Source organism: Vigna unguiculata, chromosome 8 (genome assembly GCF_004118075.2).
Source record: "Vigna unguiculata cultivar IT97K-499-35 chromosome 8, ASM411807v1, whole genome shotgun sequence".
In the NCBI taxonomy this organism is placed as follows: domain Eukaryota; kingdom Viridiplantae; phylum Streptophyta; class Magnoliopsida; order Fabales; family Fabaceae; genus Vigna; species Vigna unguiculata.
Window position 1 is genome coordinate 11,159,859 of NC_040286.1, and position 23,981 is coordinate 11,183,839.

Here is a 23,981-nt window from a genome sequence, read left to right on the forward strand (position 1 = left end):
ATTTTAATTACTCTATCCAAATTATTTAGAAATTCAATAACAAAATTTTAAATACTATACATTTCAATTTCTTAAAATTATTAAAATACTTGTCCTAATACCAATTTAGGATTCAATTCCTTAACGTGGGTTTGGATAAATGCATGTTAGTTATGTACGTTATGTACCTCAGCTAACCTCGTAAGATGAAATTGAGGTTGATCCTTAAATTGGTGATGGGACAATCTGTTTGGTTATTTTTTAGGTGATTACTTAGTTGTTTAGTTAAAAGAGATAATAATTCTCATAAAACATTGTCTTTTTCTTCTTGTTTCTTAGAATTCTTTTATTCTCTTCGTGTGACCTCTTAAATTCTTATCAATTTTTGGAATCCAAAACTTTCTATTAAGTTTTATTTCAAATATCATCTTTTCATTACATGATTTTTCTCATATTCTTAAAGATATAACATTAAACAATTACTTATTAAATCGACATTTAATCTAATGATCCAAATTAATATTAGACCTAATACCACAGAGTCCCTAACCTTAGCATCGTAATTTGGAAATAAAGTTTTAAATTAGGTAACTTCTTGATTCACAAGGCGCACTATCTATGAAAGGGGACAATTATTAATTGCTTGTACATTTACAAATAGATCCTAACACCACGTGTGATAGGAACATCTAAAAACATATATATTAAATGCTCAAACTCGAAATATATAGACTTTTGTCTAAAACAATTATTAATATTAATATTAATATTAACTATCTATCTAATCTTTATATTGAAGGAGACTTTTTTTAACACTTCTAAATACAGTCTTTAATATAAGTAAATTTATTTTTCTTATTTTCTTCTATTTATTGCCTTCTAAATCAGTGGAAACATGATTCTCTCCCATTTCTTACATTTTACTTTTTAAAATCTTTAAAATCTTTAAATTCTTTATTATTTATATTTCATTATTCTTCTCTAAGTCATAACTTCACATATCTTGAATTTTCTTAATATATCAAATTTACACAAAACAAAAGAAAAGGAATAAATAAATAATGAAAAATGTATTAAATTTAAAATTCATATACAAATCAATATAAAATAATAAAAGGTATTACAACAACTCAATTTTAACTCAATAAAAAAAATAATAAACATACGTAATTAACGATTGTATTTTCAGCATAATACTTAATGCATATTATTGTATAATATTTTATACAATAATTTGTTCTCAACATAACGTATATAGAGAAACGAGTAATAGTTTCTTAGAAAAATTGAATATTAAAATGACACAAAAAAGAGAAAAAGAAAAACGAAGCAGACCCACACACTTGATAAAGGCGCCAACAATCCCCATTTCCCAATCCCAGAGCTATGGCTACCTTATTCTTCATTCAATTATCCGAATCGCTAATAATTCGCTTTACATTTTCAATACTAATCGGCGGGTTTTTCATCTGATCATGTAAAGTAGTTAATTTTGCGTCATTATGATCTATTTGCTGGTTTGTCGTTTCGTTTGCCTTCGTTTGCCTCACGCTGACAGAAATTTCGATTGCTCTGTGCACAACGTTTTCATGTTTTCTCAGGCTTTAAGATTTCTCCAGGGGTTCGACAATATTATTATAATTCTTAATAATAAGAACGTTATTGTTATTATTTTGAGCTAAATAGCAAATTGAGTTTTTGTTTACAATTATAATTTTGACTAACAGGGTGGATAATTTCTTTTGCATTCTTTTACTTTTTCAATAGAAAATTTGATTGTCTGAATCGTAGATTGTGAGTGAAACCTCTGATCAGATAAAACTAGTATTGTGTATGGTGCAGTCCGAAGTTTATTTTATGGTGTTTGATTTTTAATGATTTTACTTTGGCTTAATCTTGTTAATGATATAATTTTGTGTTCGAATTTGCAGAACATTTGAATTAAATTTGAAAATTGAGTTTGACTGGAGAGAGGGACAGAGAAATGGCTAACAATGCATCAGCCTGTGCTGAGAGGGCAACTAGTGACATGCTGATTGGGCCAGACTGGGCAATTAACATAGAGTTGTGTGATATCATTAATATGGAGCCTAGGTATCTCTCTTGTTTTATTTTATTTCTTTAACCCATTATTCTACTCTATTATATATGCTTTATGCGGATTTTTTTTTTTTGAAATGAAGAAATGGACACGAAACTAGTTGTTGACTGGCCTTGAACTTTGTTAACAATGCTTGTAATTATATTTTATTGATCTAGAACTACATTAAAGTAAATCTTTTAGTGATTGTTTAAAAAAAAACATTTTCCACTCTGCTTTTACTGGTTATACTATGGTTTGGAGAATTCCATGGGAGTAGGACGGCGTGAAAGATATTTTTCTTTTGTTTGCTACAAATTCTTTTGTGTTGTTTAGAGAATTGAATTAGTCAAGCACTATGGTGCATGTTATTGGACAATAACACCTTTATTCTGCATCTGTATCTGGTGCACTGACCTCAATATCTGTTTTTTCTTAATTTTTATTTCTTATCCTTTTGAAAGGGTTGAACTGTTTCTTAATGAAATGCTAAACACCCCTTTTCTTTCGCATTTAGGGACCATCATGTTTTAGAGATTGCATCAAAATTAATTTTAGGAGTCCATCTTGGACGGTGCTAATGTAACTGATATATTTACCTATTAAGAATTTTATTGCTGGAGAATTGTATGTTGGTGAGTATAAAGGTTCTTATAAAACACTAGAGAATGGTTGCATCCTATGATTCTAAATTTGCAGTATAATGAGGTTTAGTTACACTTTTGGTATGCTTTGTTTCCTTTGTATTTGATGTGGTCCATTTCATTATCAGTTGCAGCACTGTTGGCCAATATTTTCTGAATTGATACAATTAAATCCCCTAGTCAATCTGCTGTTGACGAGGAACACTTTTCTGAAAATATAGTGTCAATATCCGCGGAAGGACTTAGTATGAATAATAGAACCACACCAACTGTAGACGAGGGATAAAATTGCATCTGTTAAACTCTGGGAAAGAGAAGCTGAAACAATGTATTTCTATACGCATGCTTTATTTATATTGACAAAAGGAATCAATGCAATGAATAGAGAACATTTGATATGCTTAAATAATAAAGATATGATCCTGGAATAAATAAAGTCGTTTCTCATAATACATATAAAATCTAGATATTCTTGTTTATATTGGTTTAGTTTCTTATTCTTATAATTATAATACTCCCCTTCAATCTAGAGCATACAAGTTGTATGTGCTTAACATCTTAAAATATAGTCGATTGTTGGTCTCCTTAGAGACTTGTTGAATAAGTCAACTATTAGAGTTGACAAATCTATTTGTGATGTCCTCACACTCCAGTTTTTTCCTTACGAAAGGACTATTTACTTCAATATGTTTGGTCTTCTCATGAAAGACAAGAATAGATTTTATGTGTAATGTTGTTAGGTTATTGCATACAACATGTATTTGGGATTTTTAAATTTGAGCTCTTTGAGGAGTTGTTTTAGCCATATCAGCTTATGAGTGACTAATGTCTTTGCCTTATTTTCTACTTTTGCAATTGATATTTCCATAGCATTTTTGTCTCTTATCTTTCCCTTTTCTTAAAGTACCTCCAACAAGAGCACAATACTAATGAATTGTCTATCGCTCGGTGTGCGTGCTTAGTCAGTGTCAGGATAACCAACAATTTGAGTATTTCTCTTATCTTCGTAAATTAGGCATTTTTTAGGAGTACTTTAGGATTACGATTGCATTCTAATGATCTTGACAAAAGAGTTTAAAAATTGACTTATGACACAAACTACAAAGGCAATATTGGGACAAGTAACAATGAGGTAATTTAGTTTACCAACTATTTGTATCTGTTTGGATAAAAGTATGATTCTCCTTGGTCAGGTACAAGTTTGATAGTCAGAGTCATTGTTTGTTACATATTTAGCATTTATCATCATTGCTTGTAGAATATTGAGAGCATATTTTCCTTGATACACGTTGGATTTTATCATTTTTATACCAATGAAATATCACAAGTGTCCACGTTCTTGTTTTCTAGATATTTTGAGAAAAATAGTTTTAGTTGTACAATACCTTCCTTATCACTACTTATAATAACAATGTCATCTACATACACAATACAATAGACATTGTTGGGTCTTTTAAGGGGGAATACTCCGGTGAAGATTCGGTACCAACGAGCCATGAAGCAACCCATATAAAGGCTTTAATCCAAAACCTTAAAACAATTTGCGGGTATTCTTTTTTATATGTTGCTAAACTTTCTTATTTCTATTGAACGTAGGAGTTAGACCCAGACTTGGATTTTTACTCAATGTAGATTGTCCCTTCCACATTATTAAACTTCTCCTCAAGTGGAAATATTTTTAACCACGAGTACCTCAATGTTGACCATTATTTATATATGTTTTGTCATAGCGGGACACAATTGCGTGAAGACTCTGTTTGGAAGCCTTTCAATAAACATGACTTCTTCACTACTCACTCTATACTGTTCTCATCTAAATCAATCACCAAGGTGAACCATCGACTTTGAAATCATTGTCAGGTCCTTCAGGAGGAGATATAAGATATTGGGGAGATTTAAGACCAATGAGTCTTGAGAAAAGTCATATAAAAGATTACGACATAACTTCCAACCCAAAACCTCAAGACTATGAATTTGAGTCTTTTATTCTTATATATTGCTTAACTTTCTCAGTTCTACTCAGTGTAGGACTAAGACTCATACTTTAATTCTTAACATACACATCCCCGAGAGAATGATGATAAAACAAAGAATGATCAACATCACTTTGTATTAATTCAAATTGTTGGATGATAGTTTGAAAATGACCAAACCATGCACAAAGTGATTGCTTGAGAACATACAGGGACCTGCATAGACGTCATATAATATGAGATGACTCACCTCAAGAAACAAATTAAGAATGTTGCTCCATCTAAGGTTCTTCATCAAGATCACCATGTAGAAATACATTTATGATGTTAAGCTGAAACAAAGTCCAGTTGTGAATAACTACCGGAAGTGGAATCAATTCCAACTATCACTACTTTGAAGGGTACACATCTTGTCAAGCATTAGTTGTCGTCACTCTAGGTGAGATAAAACTTCACCTAGAGGCTTAGGAATAGGAATAGAAGATAACAAGAACAAACAAGTATATAAAGTTTGGTGGAAAACCGATGATAAATAAGGCTTGTATAGTCAGGAGACGGGTTACAAGTAGTACATATTCCTCTTTGAATAATAACAAACCAATTATTTTCAAGGGACACTAGACCGTGTATGAAAGATGATGTCAGGAAAGGATCAAACATGATCCATCGATGGATCCTGTACTAGAATTTCATTAGGTTGTGAGCGAATTTGATATATCTAAAGAGGCAATGGAGAAGCGTATCAAGTTATGAAAAAGATGTCATGTGGTAATGAAGGATGTTTGACAATTGTGGAAAAGTGACTATATATGTCGTCGTTAGAATGTATAGTTGTGTAATATGGAATAAACTTAAAGAAAGGGATGGTAAGAAACATGAAATACCTATGATGATCGAAAGAGAAACATTGATACCATTTTTGAAAGCGATGATATCCCACAAAGACAATCAAATGGTTGAGGAGAAATATCTTAACCATTTGTGAGGTTATTTACAAAACATATGATACTAAAAACATGTAAAGGAAATGATAAAGTGGGGTACCCGATCATTAAGAACAAATAATGACATTCAGTTAATGAGATAACATGCTTTGCTTGTGTAGTCAACATCTTGCTATAGAAGGTTAAATTTCCTTCACAGTAGGCTTGTTGACATTCAGTTAATGAGATAACATGCTTTGTGTAAAATAAGATGAAAAGGTTTGGGATTAATCTCCCTTGTGTAAACCCTACACAAAGGATAGTTTATTTATATTGATAATGGGCCAAACCTAAAAATACATAATGGGCTGAGCCCAACTACTAAACAAAATATTATATCATCTAACACTCCCCATCAAGCTGGTGCATACAAATCGTATGTACCAAGCTTGTTACAAAGATAATCAATTCTAGGTCCTCGAAGAGACTTAGTGAAAATATCTGCTAATTGATCACTTGAGTTGACAAACTCGGTCTTGATGTCCCCGGATAGGATTTTTTCTCAAATGAAGTGACAATCAATTTCAATGTGTTTGGTCCTCTCATGAAAGACAGGATTAGACCTAATGTGAAGAGCAGCCTGATTGTCACATTTGAGTGTCATTTGAGTGACATCTCCAAATTGCAATTCTTGAAGCAATTGCTTAAGCCAAACAAGTTCACACGTGGCTAAAGCCATAGCTCTATATTCCGCTTCTGCACTAGATCTTGCCACAACACTTTGTTTCTTGCTCTTCCAAGAGATCAAATTACCACCAATCGAGACACAATATCCGGAAGTAGATCTTCTGTCGGAAGGAGATCCTGCCCAGTCAGCATCTGAATAACATACAACTTTTGTATCAGAGTTGGAATCATATAGTAAACCTTTTCCAGGAGAGCTTTTGATATACTTTAATATGCGAATGACTGCATTCCAATGTTCTTCACATGGGAAATTAAGGAATTGACTCACCACACTAACAGCATAGGAAATATCAGGACGAGTAACAGTAAGATAATTCAACTTTCCAACTAATCGTCTATACTGTTCAGGATCTGAGAAAGGCTCCCCCTATTTAGGTAGAAGTTTAATATTAGGATCCATGGGTGTTTCTAATCCAGAATATCCAATGCATATTTCCTCTGAGATATGACAATACCACTATTGGATTGTGCTATTTCAATACCCAAGAAATACCTGAGTTTTCCAAGATCTTTGGTCTGAAAATGACGACAAAGATGTTGCTTTAAGAGGGAGATGCCAAAGTTGTCGCTTCCGGTGAGAACAATGTCATCAACATATACTATTAAGTAGATACATCCAGCACTGGAGTGACGATAAAAAACTGAATGATCCACTTCACTGCGAGACATGCCAAATTGTTGAACAACACTACTGAATTTTCCAAACCAGGCCCGAGGAGACTGCTTTAGGCCATATAAAGATTTATGAATTAGGCCAACAAAGTCAGGCCAACAAATGATGTACCTGTGTGTGCAACAGAGGCAGATGTAGTGGAACTAGAACTCTGACATTCCTCATACCATTTGAGAAAGTCGTTGAAAATGGCAGGGTGCCCTGCGGTATCAGATGAAGCAAGATCCACAGTCGCTGATCGGGGAGGAGGATCAGAGTGAACCACTGCAGTAGATCGAGGAGGACGTCCATGAAGAGCACAACACTTGTCAATCTTGTGGCTTAATTTGCCACAATAGTCACACTTCGGTCGTCCCTTTCCCGGATTGCGAGAACGATTGCGATCATCCCACTGAGAGACCAAGACTGAGGAATCATCAGCACAAGTAGATGTATCAATGATTTGTTTTCTTGGCACACGTAAAAGGGCAGAACTAGTAGCAGTGAAGTTGGGCACAACAGGAGACCCCAGAATCTGGTCGCGAACATGAGAATATTCATCAGAAAGACCATGTAATGCCAACAACATAAAGAACTTTGACCGTTGCTCAAGTTTTTCGGCTGGAGTGGAGGCCAGAGGCAATAACTCATTAAACTCATGGAGAAGGGCATGAATTTTGCCCAAATGTTTAGCCATGGGACCAGGACTCCGCGGAGCAACAACCGTGAGAAAATCCTGACAAACACCATATAGACGCTGAGTGTCATTGGTGTATAACAACTTGGCCTGTACCCAAACGTCTGAACATGTTTCATATAAATGAAACATTTGTTTCAGCGAAGAGTTAATAGTGGACTTAATGACGATGCATAACTGAGCATCAATTTTCGTCCAGCGGGAAAGTTCATCTGCAACAACTGTAGTTACACTTTGGGTGAGATGATCTTCATATCCTTGACTTTTGAGCCAAAGTTTGATATCGGATGCCCATGTCGCGTAATTTGTGCCATCCAACTTGTCAATGGATAAATGCACATTGACGTAGTTGGTATAAACAGAGGGTTCAGACAGCAGAGTGCTTGAAGACGACACACCCGAATTGGCAGCGGAAGAAGCCATAGAGAGAGAAACCTTAAAAATTCAAGGTGCTCCGATTGAAACAACAACCACAGATTCAGAAAGAGCTCAAGAAGGCGACTCAGGCGAAGTTGATCGGTGCAGAAAACGACCGGCGACGCGCCGTCACCCGTGGTGGAGGGTGGGCGGCTGCCGGAGCTTGCGGTGGCGCGTGGAGGCGCGTGAGAGCTCCGATGGCGGCGATCTCTGCGGCGTTGGAGTCGCCTGGCCGAGACGAACAAAACCGTCTGGTCGTCGGTCAAAACTGCAGCTCCGGCGACGGCGGCAGAAGCGGCGGCAATGAGCGGCTGGACAGTGGCTGCAGTAAACTAACCTAAGCTCTAGATACCATGTAAAATAAGATGAAAAGGTTTGGGAGTAATCTCCCTTGTGTAAACCCTACACAAAGGATAGTTTATTTATATTGATAATGGGCCAAACCTAGAAATACATAATGGGCTGAGCCCAACTACTAAACAAAATATTATATCATCTAATACTTTGCTTGTGTAGTCAACATCTTGATAGAAGGTTAAATTTCATTCACAGTAGGCTTGTGTGTGTGTGTGTTGAAATCATTCGTCTATAAGTACTTCTTTCAAAGATAGAACTAAAATCGACTTGAATTAGTTTCAAGTTGCCTTTGATATTATAGAGTATATGATAGATCATCTAGCGTAAGGATGAAGATAAGATTGACATTTTCTATTTTTTATATATTATAATCTCATTGTAAACAAAACACATGTTAGAATGTTCATAATAACATAATTATATTTGTAATCATCAAAAACTTGTCCACAAAGAGATAGTCTAGTGCTTGTAAACTTGCATTAGACCAAGTCTTAACAAGGAGAGCAGGGAGGAGGCGACCTTGACAAAGGTTGGCTGTCAGTAGGCAACGGCAAGATAGTGAATGTGAACCTGGGAGAAAAGTTCACAAAAAAGAGAGAAATTCTCTGGAGATAGTGGGTTTACCTGGCCAACACTGTTTTGGAAAAGGCTTTGATGTCATGTTAAATTCTAGGAAAGAGAGAAACATTAAGCTGAAACTGTATTTCTGAAACAACATGGTGCTTTAGTTATATTGAGAAAAAGAAAAAGATACAAGAAATGGAGGAGATTTGATATCTTCTAATAACATATATATGATACAGGAGTAAATATAAATGTTCCTATATATATATATATATATATATATATATATAAAATCTAGAATTAGTTCCTTATTTCTATAATTATAACATATTCGAAATCTATTGGTTAGTCAACCTTCATCGGAATAGGAGGACTCCAAGCGGAATAAGATTATTTTGAGTTTATTTCACTTTTTAGATTTTGGTCTCAAGTATAAAATTGCTTCAACCCTTATTTCGATTTTTTCTTGCGGGGATTCCTTAGCATTTTCCTCATCTTTGTTGGTGAACTGATTGAATTTGCAGGCAAGCAAAGGATGCAATAAAGATACTTAAGAAGCGAATGAGCAGTAAAAATCCCAAAATACAACTTCTGGCTCTTTTTGTCAGTATTTTTCAAAATAGAACTTTCCATTTTTGTCAGTACTTTCTTTAACTACAAAATTATTAAGCATTTCATTCAATTTGATATTATGAATTAAGTTATATTCTATTTTACTAAAATTTTGCAAATGGTGTAAATTATGTAAAAGTCCTCAGACATGTCATTCTGTCTGCATGAAAGATACTATAATTAAATTGCTTCCAAATGGTGATAACATAAAAAACTATGATTACCTGACATGGATATTTTTGTATTCAAATATTTTATGTAGGCTCTGGAAACCCTTAGTAAAAATTGTGGTGACAGTGTATTTCAGATCATTGAGCGGGATATCTTACATGACCTGGTTAAAATAGTGAAGAAGAAGGTATTTTTGGACTTTTGATACCGAGTATTTCGTTTACTGTTATTTTTAAGAGAAAATTTTAGGGTCATGGCCACATGCTAGAGTCACAGTAATACCTAGGTTCAATGAGTGCTTGCAGGGGTTACTTACCTATAATGTACACACAACAGGCTTCAATGAGTTTTTGAACACTGATCAACTTAGTTTACAGCTTGACTTGGATGTGCCAAGTGCCAACTATTTTTTGCATATTTCTTTCATAATTTTCTATAATTTCTGCAACGGTTATGTTTGAAAGGGAAAATTCTCTCACCAAGTGTTTCATTCTTTTAATTCTATTGTACAGCCTGACTTAAGTGTGAGGGAAAAGATATTGACTTTGATTGATACATGGCAAGAAGCTTTTGGTGGACCGAATGGAAGGTATCCCCAATACCATGCAGCATATAATGAATTAAAGGTGATTGCTCTTGTAAATTTCGACATTTCAAGTGTTATTCTACTTTTTCCAAGTGACATTACTATTATAAACTGATACATATTGACATTTTTAATTTTCTATTGGTACACACTCCTATTGTGATGAATGATGATGTTTTATTTAGACTGTTAATTTTTTACACCTGTCTGGAACATGCTTTTGAGACTTGTCGATCATTCAACAACTTTTTCTGTATCTCTCCATCACATGTCTCAGTTGATTTTCCGAATGTCATCAGTGTTTCCTCATGCTCTGCCAAGAATATTTTTACTAAGTTGTTGCATTGTAGAAATTTCTTCAGAAAACATTGATATTTTATTTCTGCTATGTACTTCTTAAATAACTGGCAGTCTGCTGGTGTTCAATTTCCCCCACGAGAAGAGAATAGTGTTCCTTTCTTCACGCCTCCCCAAAGCCAGTCAGTTGCTCATATTGCTGCTGCAGAATATGATGCTGCTGCTATTCAGGCTTCTATGCAGTCTGATGCATCTGGCCTTAGGTACTTTTTTTAACTGCATCATTTTTTACTGTTGTAACCTTTTTTTTTTCGTGGCTTATAATTTCAGTCATTGCACATCGTGTATGAGATTACGAAGTTTGTTTTTCCATCCTTATAAACCCAATTTCATGTAAAAGGTTTTAGCATATCGAGAAAATGGCTCATAATATAGTATCTTAGAATTAGAAAATTAAATACTCTACCATATTTTTAGAGGTTCACTTTGAATTGTTCCCATATTTTCTTATATTTCATGATATATTTTAATATTTAATTTGGATTAGCAATCTAGTATAACTGTACTATAAATTGAGGTTAGTTCTTTGTATTTTGTATCACATCATAATATATCATTACCAGAATATTTTTCATTGTCATTTTATCTTCTTTCGGTCCTTTCCGCTGTTTTTACTTTTTGTACCCGTAAGTTCTGGATTATGGTCATGGTTTTAAAGTTAATAAGAAAAAACGAAATTTCTCATAACTCTGAACAAACCTACTTTTCGATTACTGTTGCCTGATAATGAAATTTTCACAATTATGAAATTCTTCCATTGGCAACTTCTGCCCATATCTCGCAAGGGACCATAGGAGGAAATTATTTTATTTTATTTTGTAAAAATGTAAACTAGCATCTACTGCATGGATATTCTCTTTCTTAAGTTGTATTGGTGTTTATCCCCTGAACTTTCTTGTTATCAGTTTGCCAGAGATTCAGAATGCTCAAGGACTAGCCGATGTATTGAGTGAAATGATTAATGCCTTGGATCCTAAAAGTTCTGAGGTGGTGTAACTTTTTATGTTGTTGTCCTTTATCTACTATCCGACTACTACATTATCTCTATTCAGCTATGATTATTTATGAACAATATATTTTTAAATTTTGTTGTTATTTAAAGTTGTTTGGCAAAACTAACTAAAAGGTGACTAGTAACTGATAACTAGCTGGATTAAAAGTGTTTTGTAAAATTACTGATAAACTAATTGGTAAATGTAAAATGATATGTAGAATGATATGATTACATAAGTTATATAAGTGATGTTTCTGTTTTCTAAAGAAAAGGTATTGTGTAATTGTAATTTAATTTTTTTATATAATTAATTCTTAATAAACTTTTTAGTACTTCTATTCATTTTTTAAATAGTTTGTGCTGATATATATATATATATATATATATATATATATATATATATATATATATATATATATATATATTTTGTTATTTAGACAAGTCATCATATTTAAATGACTTGTCGAAATCTAGTGAATATTTATGAAATTTAATTTTTATTTATTTTCAAAAATTTGATTTTTTTATTTCTCGATTTAGCTTATTGGCTAGAAAAAAAGTCATCAATATTAATTTCTTTCTTAAAATTCTGGACAAAATATGCAGGTTGTGAAGGAGGAGGTGATTGTTGACCTTGTTGACCAATGCCGTTCTTACCAAAAGCGTGTCCTGCATCTTGTGAATGAGACTATGTAAGAATATTGTTTAAGATGACCAATTCCATTTTTGTCACTATAATTAACAACATATAACAAGAATGACTGTAATGTTTGATTCTTTTCAGGGATGAGCAACTTTTATGTCAGGGGTTGGCACTGAATGACAGTCTTCAGCGAGTGCTTAGGCAACATGACAATATTGTAAAAGCAACTCCTGTTACAGTCACAAGAGTATTAGAAACACCAGTTCTGCCACCTGTAAATGTAAAGAATGAAGAGGAAGAGGAGTCAGACGATGATTTTGCCCAACTGGCCCATAGGTTAAATTGCAGTATTATATTGAACTCGTTACAAAAGTTATTTTCTCGTAGTGGATTATGTCTGTTATATGAGAGCATGTTCGTTACATGTCTAAAACATGATTTATTTTAGAGTTAAGTATGTTTTTAGTTCCTAAACTTTAACGTTAAATTGAAATTCGTTTTTGTTCGAAATTTTTATACATTTTGATTCTAAATTTTAAAAATGAATGGATATAATTTTTTTTTATCTCAAGTACTTTAGACTTTTTTGACATGTTAAACGTATTTTCCATATGACATTGAATTGAGAGAGAACATGTCACATGTGGTAAACAATTCAAATGTTAGTATCAGACATGTTTGACACAAAAAATTTTAACATAATTAAGTTATCCATTCATTTTAAAAGATTAGAGATCAAAATGAATCAAAATTTTGGATAAACATTCTAATTCCATGTCAAAGTTCAAAGACTAAAAAGGTAGTTAACCTTTTATTGTATAATTGATGTACTGGTTGATAGATATTTCCTCCTTCATTTTCTTTTCTTTTTTCTCAATTTAGAAAGTATTTACGAGTTTATATTACCTTGAGTGCAGGTCATCACGTGGTACCAATGCACAGAGACGGAAACAAGTCAATAACAATGTACAACCGGTGAGACTAAACCCAATTCTTCCCCCACCACCGCCACCAATGAAACCAGTGTACTCTGATATTGGTATGGTTGATTTTCTCAGTGGTGATGTGTACACAATAGAAGGATCCCATGAACTTTCTGAACCAACTTCACATGTCGAGCCCTCTCATTCTAGTTCCAATAATCCTGCCTCAGCCACTACAACACTGTCTTCCTTTCCGCCTTGTTCCTCATCACCAATTTTAAGCAAGCAGCCTGTGTCTGAAGAAACATCTGTCATCAACAAATCCTCGGAAATCCTTACTCCAACTCCTCGGGAAACAGAATCTTCTGGCTTCCGTCCACAACCACATTCAATGTTTTATCCCAGACATCAGTTTTCTGAGCAACAAGGTATGTCTCTTTCGAGTTTTGGGTCCAGTTCCTCAAATGACAACTTGTTGGAAAAAACCCAGAATCTATCTCTGTATTCGTCTACTCCAACCAAACAAGATAAGCCAGAAGATGTCCTTTTTAAAGATCTACTGGACTTTGCAAAATCCAAAACCCCTTCTAAACCCAGTAGTAGGCGATTTTGAGAGTTTTTGTTTGTATTTGTGTTGGTGCAACTTATGAATGCTATGAATCAGGTTTTCTTCTGATCACTCCAATGTCCCATTTTAGCGGTCTTCAGTTATTTTTGAATATGATTTTCCCGTTCATGTATCCTATGTAATTAGTACATTGATATGCATATATTGCAGATAATCTTGAATATCGGTCATATTTTCGATTTATTCAATTTTTCTTTTGGTACGCAATGGTAAACTTGTCTGGAATGGCTAAGCACCGTAGTTGATCATGGTCTATAAATAATTGAGTGACGGGGTCGACTAAGTTACATGATTCTGAAGTTAGGGTATTCCAGAGATGTTAATGATGTTTTAAACTCCTTAATATAACGGTAGCAATTTTAAAATCTTCATGACCTGTGACTTGAAAGGTCAATCAAGTCCAATATAAGAATTTTCGTAAGTACAACTTAATTCAAGATAGACTAATTACAAAGAAAGTTTTACTAAATGGTTAAAAACTATATTTTAGCCATAATATCAAAGTTTTTGTGCCCTACAATAGACTCGAAATTGTTATTGTATAAGCTACGTTTGTTTAAAATTTTCTCAATATCCACAAACACTACGAAATTGACGGTATGAATGGACTGCAATTTAAAACCTTAAATAAAACAATTGGCCACTTTCAAGTTGAGTAGACTTTCAATTTGATTAATTATTATATTATCATTTTATTTAATTTATTGAAGTTTATAAGGGTTTTTTTTTTTTTTTACAAGTGAACCTATCCACCAATACAAAAAAAGTTGATATTTGTAGCGGTTAAAATTATAAATTTTGGCAGTTAAAAATCATCACAAATGAAATTTCTGACAGTTTAAAAAATTGTCAAAATAACGCATGTCAAAAACAGTTTGTGACAAAAAAAAAATTACTGTTGGTATTGCTGTCAGAAAAGAAAAAAATTATCAACGATTAAAAACCGCTATAAAATTTACTTTCATTTTATAATATTTTATCATATTTTGACGGTTAAAAACTGTCACAAAATGTATCATATTTTGACGGTTAAAAACCGCTTTAGAAGATATCATGTTTTGACGGTTAAAAATCGTTATAAAATGTATTATATTTTGATGGTTAAAACGCCACAAAATGTATCATTTTTTTTATGGTTAAAAACCGCCACAAAATATATTATATTTTCATAATTAAAAACTGCCAAATTTATATGAAATACTTTTTAAATTTTTAAAATTCCAAAAACTTTTATGTCAAGAAGTTCCCCGATGAAAAACACTTGTCCAAAAATGTACAAAATTTTTTATATTGAATGGATGGAATGCAATGTACAAAACTTTTATATTGAATAGAAGGAATGTAGGACGATGGAACAATTCAACTGTGTAAGTTTCAAATGAGGAACTAACTATTAATCACAATCTTGTATATGTCTTCCAAATCTTATGGACCAAAGAGATTTTCTTTTCAAGCTCCTCACAAACTTTTTCTAATGTTTTATTTCAATTTGAAAAGTTGTGAGACTGTCCCTACAATTATAAACAAAATGGCCTTTCATAAATAAGATAAATATTGAAATTGAATTGCAAATAATTTGTTAAATTGATAATCTAAAATGAGAACTCTCTATAAGACCAACAATTAAGAATGTTCTTAGTAAAAGGTAAAATGATTGTTGTCTTAGCACATGAACAAAACTATAATCATCAATCGAAAAGAAAGCTAAGGAAAAGTATATTGGGAAGCTTCTAACCATTGAGAGGAAGATTTAAGGATTTCATATCCTTAATCTTGTTTTGATAATCTAGTTCAGAACGTTCTGACGAAGTTAGCTCGTCTAGAAAAAAGATTGAGTTATTTAAATAAGGAACAAATAAAAATTCAATAGAACTGAACTTTAAGCACATCAGAAGAAGTAGGAAACACTGTAATATAATATTCATGGATTAATCATATAACATTTCATTCATTCATTCATTACAATTTACATTTTTAGTCTTTTACTTTCTCTAATTCTCTCTTTTGTGAAAGGCCTGCACCATGTATTCTAACATAGAAAATTACAATTTGCTTACAATAGTACTGTGAGATAGAGTTATCAACTTCTAAATTGTGTTTTCTACCTCCTCCATTGGTTGCATGTTGTCCAATATGTTCATAGGTAATCTGAAATGATTGTGAATATTTGAGAAATCAACACAATGAGTTAGCATAATCTTTTCACCAACCAAGATTTAAAAGCATGTAAACTCACATTGAGAAATATTGGTCTATATTTCAGATGATTCCAAAGTGCAGCAAAACTAGTCTGTGATAGCAGCAGCAAAAACTCAATGCAGATTAAAGATGAAATTGAAATATAATTGCAGGATCAGTGAGCAGTGGCAGCAGAGAAACAGATTACAATAGTGACAACACAACTCTTGATAGCAGCAAAATTATATGGCATCTATATGTATGCAGAACCCAAATCTAGAACATGAATGTGAATTGAAAAGATGGCAGTAGAGAAAGTAGAGATTGCAACAGCAAAATGAGTGAAAACAGAACCATATTTTACTATGCACGTGACAACAATGCAAATCAGACTGTGACAACATAGGTAAAATGCTATGCAGAATCAAGATGGCAATGAAATATGAGTGCATGGGCATATTTGAGTGTATGCAGAGATGCAGATGCAAATGTAGATACTCCAACAATGGCAGGACCTAATTCAATATGTAACTAATGCAGCAGAACTTTATGCGTGAATGAATGTAAGTTAGGATGTAATAGGTGCAAAATGATAAATGAAATTTGAAAAAGGCAACATAATTTACTGCAACAATGTATATGCTAAAATCAGACTTGAGTTTTGAACATGAATGCAATATGCGTGTGTCTGAATGGCAGCAGTGTGCGGTGGTATATTGAATTAAATCCAGAAGCAATGGTATATTGACCAGAAGTAGTGTGCATTAACTATTGAAACCCTAACCCCTTAGGGTTTCTTGTTTTCCCCCTTTCTATAGTTGATTACTGATTCAATCAGTAATCTAGGGTTTCTTTGTAATCCTTTTTCCCCTTTTTCTATAAAACCCGTTTGGGTTTTCCCCTTACTGTAATATACACAACAACAATAATAGAAAACAGTTTCTTACCTTTCTCTTGCTTCTCTCACGAGCTCTAGTTCTGCATCACGCTGCAGATATGTTCTTCCCCCTCGTTACCCATCTTCTTCTCTTCCAATCTCTCTCTTTTCACGCTCTCTGCCATGGCTGTCATCTCTTCTCTCACAGATATGATAAAGAGAGTGGTTGTGGTACTCCTTTATGGTACCAGAGCAAGTTTCTAACCTGTTGTGCTTCCGTTTTTCAATTTCTTTCTGCCGAGAACGTGATTCTTGGCATCTTTTTTGAAGAATCATGGATGAGAAATCTGAAACAAAACCAGAATACACCAGCCAAAAGGCCAAGAACTTTGATCTTGATTAATCCCTCATACCCACCAGTCCCTTCTACCTGCACCCTGGAGAAAATCTAGGTTTGGTTCTAGTTTCTAATATTTTAAATGATAATAACTATGTTTCTTAGAGCAGGAACATGCAACGTGTCTTGCTCTCCAAGAATAAGCCGAAGTTTGTTAATGGCCGCATTAAAACACCTCTATCCACTGATCCAAACTATGAAGCCAGGGAAAGATGTAATGTGATGATTCTTTCATGGATTATGAGAACTCTCGCACCAGATATTGCAGAGAGTGTAATGTACATAGATTCTGCTAAAGAACTATGGGAGGAATTAAGGGAAAGATTTTCTCAAGAGGACTACTTTCAAATCTATGATCTATTACAAGAAGTTCACTCTATCAGATAGGGAGATAGAAGCATAAGTCAATTTTTTACAGAATTAAAGAAGTTATGGGAAGAACTGGAGTTCTTGAGACCAATACCCAACTGCACCTGTGGGAAGCCCTGTGAATGTGATTTGTCCAGAGTTTTCTTGAAACAGAGGGAGACTGAACATGCCATTTGTTTTCTAAAAGGATTAAATGACAGCTACAGCAGTGTCAGAACTCAGATATTGCTCATGGAACCTCTACCTAGCATAAACAAAGTTTTCTCTCTTGTTTTCTTCTCTGTTGAGCAAGAAAGAAAGGGCAATGGTTTTGGAAATCTGGCTAATGAAAACAAAGTTCTCATGAATGCAACTGACAAAAGATATAGAAGCCAAGAACAAGCTTCTTGGAGAGGTCAAGAAAGAGGCAATGGGTCTCGAACACAAGGAAGAGGCAGAGGCAAAAATCCTAACCAAGGAAAGCAATGCACCTACTGCCACAAAATGAACCACACTACAAAGGAGTGTTATTCAAAACATGGATATCCTCCATGGTATAAGCAAAGGACAAAACAAGATAAAGGGTCCTACAGTAATAAAAATTCTAATGCTCAACAGATGTGCAACCTCAATGTCAATCTTGAATCTCAAAAGCCCTCTGATCATACTCCAGAGGAAGGTGCTGCCAATACAACCTTGAGCATTGAACATATTCAAAGGCTGCTGAAGATTTTAGATGACAAAGATGAGCCAAAGCACTCCGTCAGCCACATCCAGAGCTTCAGCAACAATGCCTCAACCCACAAGAATCAGCAAGGTAAAACTTGGATCCTTGATACAAGGGCCACAAACCATGTGACCCATGACTTAAGTCAATTTTCTAGTTTTTACAGAATTAAGCTTGTTACTGTCAAATTACCTAACAATTCTACTGTTATTGCTGAATTTGCTGGAACTAAGAATTTTTCAGAATCTTTGATCATTTTTAATTTGTTATACATTCCTGAATTTTCTTGCAATATAATATTTGTTCCAACTCTCATAAAGGACTCAAATTGTAAACTAATTTTCTCTTGTGAGCAATGTCAGATATAGGACAATCATTCATACAAGATGATTGGGCATGCTAGCATGATAAAGGGGCTGTACTACCTTGATGAAAACACCTCTACTTCACAAGATCATGTTTTTGTTAATACTACCATGAATTACTCTAAGAAAGACATAAATGTCTTGCATTACAGACTTGGACACCCATGTAATAATGTTCTAAGACAAATTTGTAGAACTTTTCCTTATGTTCATGATTATTGTAACAACATATGTGACATATGCCATTATTCGAAGCAACATAGATTGCCTTTTCCTCACAGTACTACTACTTCTGATAATTGTTTTGATTTGTGTTGATATATGGGATCCTATCTCGATTCCTTCCATACATGGGCATAAATACTTACTGTTGTAGATGACTTATCTAGACATACTTGGATTTTTCTCATGCATTCTAAGGGAGAAACCAGAAACCTTCTGTTAAATTTTGTTATCTACATTAAAAATCAGTTTAAGAAGGATATTAAGACCATCAGATCTGACAATGGTCTTGAGTTTGAGTATGATGATCTTTATAATAAATATGGTATTATTCACTAAAAGAGTTGTGTTCCTACTCCACAGCAGAACTCTGTTGTTGAAAGAAAGCATCAACATATTTTAAATGTTACTAGAAGCTTGCTTTTTCAGTCTAATATACCTAAATGCTATTGGTCTTATGCTGTTAACCATGTTGTTCATATAATAAACAGAATACCCTCTGTTGTTTTGAAAAATAAATCCCCCTATGAAATGCTTTATTCAAAATCTCCTAGTTATCTTGATTTGAAAACCTTTGGATGTTTAAGTTTTGCTTCTACCCCTGATATAAATAGAAATAAACTTGATCCTAGGGCAAGAAAATGTGTTTTTATTTGTTTTAAAAGTGGAATAAAGGGATACATCCTGCTTGACTTAAAATCTAGAGATATTTTTATAAGTAGAAATGCCTTGTTCTATGAAACCATTTTTCCCTACAGCTCTACGGAAACCACTATTGCTGAAAGAAATAATCACATGAATCATGATTTTAGTTTCTTAAATGACTCCCATATCAATATCAGGGGGGACCATATTACTCTTAATAATCCTACAGGAGAAATTCAGGATAATGATAGCACTACTGATGATGAAGAAGACAAGACAACTGAGAATACGACATATGAACAGAGTGACACAAAAGACAACATTCAGGATTTGAGAAGATCCAAAAGAGATAGAAAGCCTCCTCACTATCTAAAGGACTATCAGGTTAATGGTTCCTTCGCTATCAATAACTCCTGTCAGCTTAAACATAATAATCAAATTAAGGCAAACTATAAAACTGCTTATCTTATTGATTATGTTGTTTCTTATGATGGTTTATCAAAGGAGCATCTTTACTACACTCTCACCATCACTGCCAACCACGAACCACAGTCCTATACTGAAGCTAGCAAAACTAAAGAATGGAGGGATGCTATGAACAGGGAAATACAAGCTCTAGAAAACAACAAAACCTGGTATCTCACCAATCTCCCAAATGGAAAGAAGCCCATAGGTTGCAAATGGGTTTTCAAGACCAAGTATATTGTTGATGGAAGTATAGAGAGACATAAGGCTAGATTGGTTGTGAAGGGATATTCCCAACAAGAGGGAATAAACTACTTTGACACTTTCTCTCCTGTGGCTAAACTCACAACTGTAAGAATCATTATAGCTATAGCAGCTGCTAAGGACTAGTGCATATATCAACTTGATGTTGATAACGTCTTTTTACATGGAGATTTAAATGATGAAGTCTATAATGACACCTCTACCAGGGCTGAAACTTCTCAAACAAGGACAAGTTTGTCGTCTAACTAAGTCTCTATATGGCCTAAAACAGGCCAGTCGTCAGTGGTTTGCTAAACTCTCCTATTTTCTCTTAAAACTTGGTTTTGCTCAATCTAATTCTGACTACTCTCTTTTTATACATAAAACTGCTAGTACTTTCACTGCTTTACTTGTGTATGTAGATGATATTATTCTAGCAGGGAATTCTATGGAGATTATCAATAAGACCAAAAGTATTCTGCATCAGACCTTCAGAATCAAGGACCTAGGGAAACTAAAATACTATTTGGGTTTTGAAATTTCAAGGACCAAGAAAGGGATCCATATGTGCCAAAGAAAGTACGCCTTGGACATACTAAATGAAACTGGAATGACTAACAGCAAACCTTGCCAAACCCCTCTCATGAGTGACACAAAGCCTCTCTTTGACACCAACAATACCTCATACAATGCTGATTCCTACAGGCGATTGATAGGGAAACTCCTCTACCTCACGAACTCTAGACCTGACATCAACTACTCTGTACATCTTCTCAGCCAATTTGTGCAAGCACCCACTGCTTATCACCACCAAGCTGCCCAGCATATCCTAAGATACATCAAGGTTTACCTTGGTCGAGGACTGTTTTTCCCTAGAGACACTAATCTACAAATTAAAGGCTTTAGTGATTCTGATTGGACCACATGCCCTGAGACGAGACGCAGTATCACTGGTTACTGTGTCTTCCTAGGAGAGTCCCTCATCTCATGGAAATCCAAGAAATAGATCACTGTTTCCAGATCATCTTCTGAAGCCAAGTACAGGGCTCTCACAACTACCTCTTGTGAGATTTAGTGGATTAACTATATTCTTCATGACCTCTGCATTCAACTTGATCCACCTCCGGTTCTCTACTGTGATAATCAGGCCGCCAGACATATTGCTCAGAATCCCTCATTCCACGAACGAACGAAACACATTGACATTGACTGTCATATGATTCGCGAGCGCCTACAGAACAATCTCTTCCGTCTTCTCCCTATCAGCTCCAATGACCAGCTTGCCGACATTTTTACGAAAGTGCTTCACCATCCAGCTTAAGGGGAGGATATTGAAACCCTAACCCCTTAGGATTTCTCGTTTTCCCCCTTTCTATAATTGATTACTGATTCAATCAGTAATCTAGGGTTTCTTTGTAACCCCTTTTCCCCTTTTTCTATAAAACCCATTTGGGTTTTTCCCTTACTGTAATATACACAACAACAATAATAGAACCCAGTTTCTTACCTTTCTCTTGCTTCTCTCACGAGCTCTGGCTCTGCATCACGCTGCAGATCTGTTCTTCCCCCTCGTTACCTATCTTCTTCTCTTCTAATCTCTCTCTTTTCACACTCTTTGCCATGGCTGTCATCTCTTCTCTCATAGATATGATAAAGAGAGTGGTTGTGGTACTCCTTTATTAACCATGTGGCAGCATAAATCAGAACGTGAATGCAGAATCAGAATGGTGCCAGCAATAGATGTAGCTAGTCCCCAATGTAATAAGTGCAATACTAAATGAAAATATTCATGAACTCAATTGGCATCTGATCTATGACAACAGAGAATTCATATGGCAATAGCAGACCTAAGTCAGAATTTGTGTTGGATGCTGTTCCAGACCTATAAAAATGGACTTGGCACATGAACAAGATGGACTGCTGGCAAACAAAGCAAATTTATTCTAAAAAGGGGAATTCTTAAGTAACAAACTAAATGCAATAAAAACTCTATTAAAATTAACCTTTTTAACACATTTTTATGAAAACTGATTTTTCCTAAACACTCAACAAAAGCTAACAGAAAGGAAGGAGTAAGCCCACCATGTAACGTGGAACCTTCTCATTGATCTCCTGAACAACTTTGGCCTACAAATCTGCTTATGGATGTTGACTATCATCAATACAAGAGAATGAGTACATTCAAATTTTATTTGGTATTTATTTAATGAATAAATCTCTCTACCACTAAATATCCAGCCGGAAGTCTTGTCATTTACTTGAAAGATGAATCGGATTACCCAATGTACTGTAAAAATTTATTTAATTATAAACTATTATAACAATATCCCCAGAGAGCATTGCATGGATGAAATCAACTATAGTTAAATACAAGGTGTGTTTCTTCTCCTCTGTTCTACCAGCTTTCCCGTTTTCCACAACAGAAATATATTTTCATTGATTACCTCAGAAGTGCCAAAGATCCAACTTACTAGTCCAATACACTACCCAACCCAAGGACAGTGATGATCAAACCTTTCCACACAATTATTACAGATCGAGCAGTGTGAGCAACAAGGAGGTGTGTAGAGCATGCAAGTATCACAATACTTGATCTTAATTGGGATGCCATTGACCTCAACCTCCTTAAAGCGAGACAAACTATGTTCTTTATTGATATACATGTGGGAAAACAAACTTCTCTCTCAATCTTCATCTTCACATTCTTGTAAACATTTACAGTTTGCCTACACAGAGAAGAAACAACACCTATTAGTAAAATTATTTGTCACCTTAATTATTGTATATGATTAGGAATTTAAATACAATGATTTGTAATGGCATGATGACAGACATGTTATAATTACCTGAAATGTATGCTTGACCAAATAAAACTTGTTAAAGTTGCATATTATCACCTTCTTTCCGACTTTGGCAAGAATGGGCAAGACCTTCAGCTTCCTTTTTTTCTAGGGTCTAAGTCTTCTTTTCCTTTTGATTGTACCTCAAGATCTGTGTCGGTTTCTCCTAACAGACATTTAAACAGACATTTAAAGGACATAGAAAATTTACACAATTTTTATTTCTAGTTGAGTTGTATGGAAATATCCAATTAAATTTTAAAACATATTCTAAATTAACATGATTTATATATGTTGCTACTAAAGCACTGGGATATAGTTGTATTTAACTATTCAAATGGAATCTAGAGAAAGAAAAGATCGCATAGAAACATGTTAACATATAAAATTGATTTCTAGAAGCTTATAATATAGTATTAAAATATATTTAATCTTAAAATATATTTATGTTTAGGCCAAATTTAATCTGACTGCCTTAGATCACTTTACTTGGTTGAACACGATTAATTGATGATGAATAATATATATATATATATATATATATATATATATATATATATATATATATATATATATATAAATTGTGGCTTTAGAGTGTTATTATGAGAGAAAAGTAATGGCAAGAAGAAGAATGAATCTAGATCAATGTTTTGCTAAGTTAATCACTATTTGTTGTACGTATATTAATCACTTTAAATCTTATTTCTTACAAGGAAAATTAACCTAC

The 23,981-nt window shown here is 34.0% G+C and overlaps 1 protein-coding gene and 1 long non-coding RNA gene across 3 annotated transcripts; one reads left to right on the plus strand and one right to left on the minus strand.

Annotated features, from left to right (window-relative positions):
- Positions 1–1,298: 1,298 nt before the first annotated feature.
- Positions 1,299–13,998, plus strand: LOC114193586 (TOM1-like protein 3). Of its 2 annotated transcripts, XM_028083449.1 has the most exons (10): positions 1,299–1,456; positions 1,911–2,073; positions 9,558–9,636; positions 9,908–10,003; positions 10,329–10,442; positions 10,814–10,962; positions 11,665–11,746; positions 12,360–12,445; positions 12,538–12,732; positions 13,314–13,998. In XM_028083449.1, exons 2-10 carry the CDS (start codon positions 1,964–1,966, stop codon positions 13,930–13,932), a joined length of 1,530 nt encoding a protein of 509 aa, XP_027939250.1. In that variant the 5' UTR covers positions 1,299–1,456; positions 1,911–1,963; the 3' UTR covers positions 13,933–13,998. The 2 variants fall into 2 exon arrangements, with proteins under 2 accessions (XP_027939250.1, XP_027939251.1); XM_028083450.1 differs by lacking the exon at positions 9,558–9,636 and having other exon boundaries at positions 9,943–10,003.
- A 1,873-nt stretch (positions 13,999–15,871) lies between these two features.
- On the minus strand, positions 15,872–22,297 carry LOC114194060. The gene is made up of 3 exons (XR_003606338.1): positions 21,922–22,297; positions 16,184–16,237; positions 15,872–16,095 (listed from the first exon to the last, which is right to left on the minus strand). It is a non-coding gene; the product is annotated as an uncharacterized LOC114194060 (long non-coding RNA).
- Positions 22,298–23,981: the final 1,684 nt, after the last annotated feature.

Coding starts and splice junctions, on each gene's coding strand:
- LOC114193586 (XM_028083449.1), top strand. CDS start 1,964: ATGGCTAACAATGCATCAGCCTGTGCTGAGAGGGCAACTAGTGACATG. Junction 9,637..9,907: donor TACAACTTCTGGCTCTTTTT/GTCAGTATTTTT, acceptor TATTTTATGTAG/GCTCTGGAAACCCTTAGTAA. Junction 12,733..13,313: donor TTTGCCCAACTGGCCCATAG/GTTAAATTGCAG, acceptor CCTTGAGTGCAG/GTCATCACGTGGTACCAATG.